This window comes from Alexandromys fortis, unplaced genomic scaffold, assembly GCF_014885135.2.
Source record: "Alexandromys fortis isolate MF-2015 unplaced genomic scaffold, M_Fortis_MF-2015_v1.1 scaffold_27, whole genome shotgun sequence".
Taxonomy (NCBI): domain Eukaryota; kingdom Metazoa; phylum Chordata; class Mammalia; order Rodentia; family Cricetidae; genus Alexandromys; species Alexandromys fortis.
This window is the reverse complement of record NW_026067952.1, coordinates 14,648,203-14,655,290: the sequence shown is the minus strand read 5'-3', so window position 1 is coordinate 14,655,290 and position 7,088 is coordinate 14,648,203. Positions and strand designations below refer to the sequence as shown.

The 7,088-nt window shown below is 51.7% G+C and overlaps 1 protein-coding gene across 1 annotated transcript; it reads right to left on the bottom strand.

Annotated features, from left to right (window-relative positions):
- Positions 1-317: 317 nt before the first annotated feature.
- Positions 318-6,818, bottom strand: Nrsn2 (neurensin 2). The gene is made up of 3 exons (XM_050151177.1): positions 6,765-6,818; positions 4,397-4,570; positions 318-1,402 (listed from the first exon to the last, which is right to left on the bottom strand). The coding sequence occupies exons 2-3, from the start codon at positions 4,559-4,561 to the stop codon at positions 980-982; spliced, it is 588 nt and encodes a 195-aa protein (XP_050007134.1). The 5' UTR covers positions 4,562-4,570; positions 6,765-6,818; the 3' UTR covers positions 318-979.
- Positions 6,819-7,088: the final 270 nt, after the last annotated feature.

The window sequence follows — 7,088 nt, the reverse complement described above, 5'->3', positions numbered from 1 at the left end:
AGCACTCGGGAGGCAGAGGCGGGCGGATCTCTGTGAGTTCGAGACCAGCCTGGTCTACAGAGCTAGTCCCAGGACAGGCTCCAAAGCCACAGAGAAACCCTGTCTCGAAAAACCAAAAAAAAAAAAAAAAAAAAAAAAAAAGGTTGTCCTAGGGAGCAAATGAAAATCAAGAACTTAAGCATACAGTAATCTTGGCTAGGAACCATTTCTCTCTCTCGTTCCCCATATTCTGGTGATCTAGGAGGAAAGAGGCAAAGGCAGTGTTCATCTGAACTGTTTATTGAAAGGTGAGGCAAGATGGAGGAGGTGAGAAGCAGGGAGGGTACATCCTGCAGGGCGCAAAGGTGGTGGGGATTTGTCTGAACCCTCTTCCTGTCCCTAAAGGCCAGCTGGTCTGCCACAGGCTCCTCTGCTGTCCTGGAGCGCCCTCTACTGTCCTACAAGAGGAAATCTTTCTGGCCGGACAGTCCATAGGAAGAGGGATGGGGCTTCCAGGAGGGCACACTTATTAGGAAGGTCAGAATCAGGCCCAGTGGGCATTGCTGTTTAGGGGATGGACTTTGAGGGGCAAAGATGTCCCACTCTTCCTAATCCCTGAACTTTATATTTTTCATTACTTTTCTTTGTGAGTGTGGTGTGGGGTATGTGTGTGTGTGTGTGTGTGTGTGTGTGTGTGTGTGTGGCGGGGGTGGGGGGAAGTCAAAGGATAACCAGAGGAAGCCAGGCTTCTTTCACCTTGTAGGTCCCAGATATGGAACTCAGGTTGTCAGTCTTGCCAGGAAGGCCCTTCACTCACTGGCCATTTCACCAGCCTGGACGGGCGTTCTTAGTTGAGTTTACCCGTCTTGAGCAGATTGGAGCATAAGACTTACTGGGGGGTGGGAGGGGGCTATGAGGGTTCTGGAGAGACTGGCACTACAGCGTGGAAGGAGGGCGAGGAGGACCGGGGGGAAGTGTCTGCCTTCTCTAGCCTGCAGACTTAGGAGTCCTTTTGGGGCTGGCTGGTCTGCACAGAACACTGCCCCAAAGGACTGGTGGGAGTCAAGAACCAAGACTGATTGCTGACATCATGGAAGCCAGGGGACAGCTGCTCGGGCTCATCTCTGAAGACCTCCACAGGGCTGTCAGCTTCGGAGACCATGGGCTCTGCCTTGATGTCCTGGTTCAGCCAACTGGAGGTGGCCAAGAAGAGGCAGACAGCCAGCAGGATCCCCGCTGTCCCGCACAGCGTCGCTCCTGCCACACGGCAGGTGATCAGAGCTTGGTTATAGTCGGGAATTGGATCATCCAAAGATGAGAACCGACTGACATTGACCAGCTCTAGTTTGGGGGGCACTGCATAGCCAGTGGTCAGGGCTGCCACACCGAGCAGGAGAAGCAGGGACGCCACGGACACGGTCACCTGAGGAGAGCAGACAACAGCAAGCATCCAGGCTCAGCCGGGGTCCAGGATCATAGGACCATGAAATGGGCATCACAGATCATCCTCGCAGGACCTAACTGACAGCGCTAGGGGCAGAGACCAGGACTTTGAACATGTTAGGGGCAAGCACTCTGTCACTGAGCTACAGCTTCAACCACTTTGAATTTCAGTTTGAGGGCAGGTCATGACCAGAATAGCCGAGAACTGTCTATATAGCCCAAGATGGCCTGGAGCCGGTCTTCTAAGTCCTAGAATTGCAGGTGTGTATGACCATATCCACTCTGGTAATGTTTTTCCCTCAATGGCAAAGCCAACCTTGAGTTCTGTCCATCATTATCTGGGCCCCACTTATTACTATTCGAGTGTATGTGCATGTATGTGTGCATGTGTGTACATGTGTGTGTACATGTGTGTATGTGTGTGTGTTGTATAGAGGGGTTGCAATGGCACATGTAAAGGTGAGGGGTCAACCTCTGGTATTGTTTCTTAGGAGCTGTTTAGGTTTTGAAATAGGATCTCTCTCCAGGAAATGGAACTGGTTAATTAGGCTAGGCTCAGTGGCCAGCAAGTCCCAGAGATCCTCTTGTCTGTCTCTCCAGCAATAGGATTAGAATAATTTTTTAAAAAACATTTCTTTATTTTGAGACATGATCTCTCTAGGTAGCTTTGTTTGTTCTGGAACTCGCTATATAGCCAAGGCTGGCTTCGAACTCGTGAAGTTCCACCTGCCCTTTAAGTGCTGAGATTAAAGGCATGCGCTGCCATACCCAACTCTACCTGGCATTTTCACATGGGTACTGGGGATTCATCCACGTCCTCATGTTTGCAGGGCAAGCACTTTACTGCCTGAGCTATATCCTCAGCTCTATTTGGTTCCCATCCTACCCCATGATCCTTTCCACCCTCCATCTCTTTGCTAGGCTGATGCTCAGATATCCTCAAGTCTTATTTCAAGCCATCCCTCCTCTGAGATGTGTCTAGGACACTTCCAGTTTGGGCAGGTGTCTTTCTCTTTACACAGCCCAGGGCCAATTAGTCCTTCAGTGGAGCCACCTCTGAACACATTTGGACATGAACTTTGGTGAAGTGAGTGACGTGTGCCTGTTTTACTGAACTGTACCATCTGAGAGCAAAGGTTGGGCACGTCTCCCAGCTATCAGGAGACTGAAGTAGGAAGATGGTGATTGTGAGGCCAGCCTGAGCTACAGAGTGAGTTCAAGGCTAGCCTAGTGGAACCTGCCTGAAAATAAAAAGTAAAATGAGGACTTGTGGTGTGGCTCAGAGGTAGAATGTTTAAGTGCAGTCCTTCATCACACACATGCACGCATGCACACACACGCACACACCCTCATACCCTCACACAACAACACATGCACGCACACACCCTCATACACACAACACACCCACACACGCATGCGCACACACTCTCACCCTCACACACATGCTCTCCTCTGCTGATTAAGTCCTGCCTGAAACACTTTGTTCAGGAAGTCTTCTCTGGTCATCCCAGGTTCCGAGGCCATTACCTGTCCTGGCATCTCTACACACCTGATCTGAGGCTGGTCTCTCTCCACAGGTTAGCACCTCTAATGGAAGGAAGCCCTTTGGGAGCAGAACGAGGAACCCTCTGCTTCAGTTTCTCTACAGTATCTAGTGATGAGCTGGGCCCATCGCAGGCACCGACTGACACCTTGGCTGTACGAACACCAGTTGTCTGTTTCTCGCATCTCTCCGCGGCCTGTCAGTGGTACCCCACAGTGGGGAACCGTGGTGAGATGTAGGTGAGATCAACTCCACTTCCTGCCACTGGGTTTCCTCTCCAAAGCCATGGTAATCAGCACAGAGCTGGCAAGCGGCCCAAACAGTCAGACTTCTAGGAACAAAATGCTTTCATTCCTTCTTCATTTCAATCATTGGTTTATTAATTATTAATTAATCTATGTACTTCCAGTCAGGTCTCACTTGGTTGCCTCGGTTGGCGTATAACACACTATTTCTATCTCAGGCTGGCCTTGAACTTATGAGCCTTCTCCCTCAGCCTCCCCAGGTATGGGCCACAGTTTTATTATGCATCCCAGGGAGGCCTTCAGTGAGTTTCTGGCTATTTTAGCTTGATCTTTCTTTCTAGGCAGATGTAGTTCAGGCTGCCTCAAATTTGTTATATAGCCAAGTGTGATTTTGAAACTCTAGCCCCCCTGCTCCTACTTCCTAGGGCTAGGATCGAAGTTGGGCACCAGTACACCCAGTCCATGCAGTGCTGGGGATCAAACCTAGGGCTTCACTGATGACCCGAGTCATCGAGGCCCGGAATCTACAAGGAAGGCTGTGAAGCTGCACTCTTGCCTCATGCACACCTGCATTTGCACACGAAGCACTACACACACACACACACACACACACACACACACACACACACACGTTCTGTCAAAGCGTTTAGATGTATTCAGTCTGCTTGTATGAGTGTGTGCTTGACTATGTCTGCGCACTGCACACGTGTCTGGTGCCCGTGGAGATCAAAGAGGGCACTGAATTCCCTGCAGCTGGAGGTACTGATGGCTGTGAGTCACCATGTGGGGCCTCTGTAAGAACAGTCAGTGCTCAAACTGCTGGGCCATTTCTCCAGCCTCTTATAACAATGCCCAAGAGTCAGCACCGTAGCCAGCATGTGAGTGACACCACAGGAGAGCGTGAGGCTGGTGGGCTGTGTGGGCTGAGAACATGGGGAGCTGGAGGACTAAGAAAAAGCTGGCAAACTCCTCGGTCCTTTGCTGGATCCAGCATTGCCAGAAGGTATCCAACCTCTGTTCTCTTCCAGAAAATGAGCTTTGTTATTGAAACCTATCTGCACTGTATTTTCTGTTGCTTGAGCATGTCACTCCTGACCACCCCATTGTCTCTCTTCTACCCATACTCTGGGCCTCATCCAGTCCCCCCTCCTCCCCAAAGCCACAAGAGTCATTCCTTTGGTCTTACCTTCCAACACAATGGGGGCCAAGGGCTGTAGTTATACTGGACGAGGGGTCCTTCTGGGTTATCGCTTTCCCTGTAGAAGAGACCGGGGTAGGTTTCGATCCCATACCACGTACTTTCCTCCACACCGGTGCCATGGCTACAGACACACGCGCGACTGCAGCTCATCTTGGGTCCCTGTGGGCACAAGTACATTGATGGGGGTTGGGAGAAGATCAGCAGGAGTTGCCATGGCAACCCTCTCACCAGGAGAGGCCCATTCACTACTCCTCACTATCACTGGACAGCTCCCCTGGCAGTGCACCTAGCCGGTCAGCTTCCCCTGTTTTTCCCTAAGTCCTTCATGCAGCAGCCAGTGGTTTTCAGCCTTATGCCTGGCAGCCGTCTGTCCATCTGCCTGTTTTCTCCACAGACCACCCAGCAGCTGGAATGTGGCTCTGGAACCAGAGAGCTGGGCTGAGACCCAGACCTACGCTTCCTTGATGTGACTTTAGCCATGTGTACTGACTTCTCTGGCCTTCTTTGTTTGCAAAATAGGACTAATAATGACAACTGTTTCATTCAAGGGACTGATGTGATTATTTTGGTGTTTTCTTCTTGAAATTTCTTTATTAATACATAAAAAAAATTCATTTATTCAGATGTGTATGATGTACATGTGCGTGCATGTGGACATGTGTGGAGGTCAGAGGAAGACTTGCAGGAGTCGGTTCCCCTTTTACCCTGTAAGTCCTGGGACTTGAACTCTGGCCATTAGCTTGGTAGCAACACGCATCTTTACCCCCTGAGCCATATGAACAGTCCCCATTACTGTGCTTTCTGTTATTATTTCCTTCCTCCCATGATTTTGAGAGAGAGGTCTTCATGCGCCCCGTCTTTCAGGACTCTTTCCGGGGTGATTTTCATAGATGATTTTTGTCCAGTGGGTGGGAGACCTCGGGCTGCATGGTCCTGAAAACCTAGGGCCAACTGTCACAGCATACAAGTCTCAAGGAATTCTGAGTCCACAGAAAGTGAGACTCAGGGCCCCCCAGGATTAAGGCCTCTCAGTCTTTTTGACTGTCAGATTTCCAGGAAAGACCATTTAGGAACCCACAAAAGGAAACTCAGATCCGGGGGATAGAAGGGACCTGTGTTAATCAAAGTGCTGGGAAGGCCTGGACTTTCTGCTTCTTCTTTCCCATCTCCCTCAGTTCCCTGTGCAGCTTCAAACAAAATCAGTGCACTTGTTCTGAACAGTAAGGGGATCTAAGACCCTTTACAACCTCAATCAGTGTGACCCCAGGATCCCTTCATAGACACACACACACACACACACACACACACACACACACACACACACACGGTGCTTTTGGAGACCCCAATGAGGCATACAGGTGCATACGGGTGCTGACTGGATTGTAGCTCTCCACTCTCCCCACAATTCAAGGGAAGGGAGAAAATAAAGGAAGGAATAAAAAGCAAAAGCCAGAGAATGATAAGTGGTAGACGCCAAGGTACAGCAGCGGGGGCTCTGAGGAGAAGGTGGGGGCGGAGGCCTGACCAGAGCAGAGAACACCGGATGCGAGGATGGAGATGCTGATGAGGAAAATGAATGGGGCTGGAGGACAGTAGGTGACTCAACCCAAGCGGAAAGTCGAGGCCCAGAAGGGGCGGGGAGGGACACAAGACAAGGGGCCAGAGTCAGCCCCTCCCCTGTATTTCCTGCTGATACTTAAGAAGGAAGGTGACCTTGAGTGAGCCTCCCCACTCCCATCTTAGAGTGGGGGGCTGGGGGTGGGGAAAGGACACAGAGCGACAGGATGCTGAAGAGCCCTGGGGTTGCCATGGAAACATCCAGGAGTGTGTTCCTAACCTGCAAAGGGAGAGACTTGATGAGAAGCGAGTGGGAAGAGGAAGAGGCTGCGTAGGTCGGGGCAAGGAGTTCTGTAGTGGCGGAGATGGGTTGGAGGACACCCTGAATCTGAATCTGTCCTTAGGCACGCCCACCCCAGCGCGGCTGGAAAACCCTCCTTGGGAGGAGGCTACGGGGAAATCAGGAACACCAGCTCTGATCCCTGACCTGATCACCCTTTGGGGCGAAATAAACTGCGTACTTTCCCAGGGGGGAAACTGAGGCACGGCGTAATGAGAATAGGTTGTTGGAGAGGGGCGGGGGAACTCATCCTTTGAAGCCTCTGCCTAGTCTATGAAACCTGGGGTGTCAAGGCCCACAGTGCCAAGGGGCTCTCTATCACCTCCACTTCCCCAAGCCAGACACAATTGTGGCCGGACACAATCATGAAGGGGAGTAGGGGTGGAGTAGCGCTCCTAGGAACAGGGGAGCCAGCCGGGTAGGGGTCGAGCTACATGGAGCAGGGACTGAGCTCACCTCTGGGTCTGAATCTCCGGAGCCAGCAGAAGCTGTCGGAGCTGGAGCAGAGCAAAGCGAGTTTGCTGCGCGCAGGCGCAGCAATCCCGGGCGGGGGTGGAGTGGGATGGGAGGAGGTGATGGGGGGGAGTTGCGGGGGAGGGGGTCCGAACCCAGAGGTCAGCTCTGCAGACTGTAGTCCTAGGCAGATTCCCCAAACCTTGTCCTTTCCCGCGTTCCCTTCTCTTCCTTCCGAGGGGCTCTATGTGTGCATCTTCTTGGGCATCATCGGGGGTGTTCAGACTCCTCAGCCACACTCCCATCATGCCTCAGGCCAGACTCCTC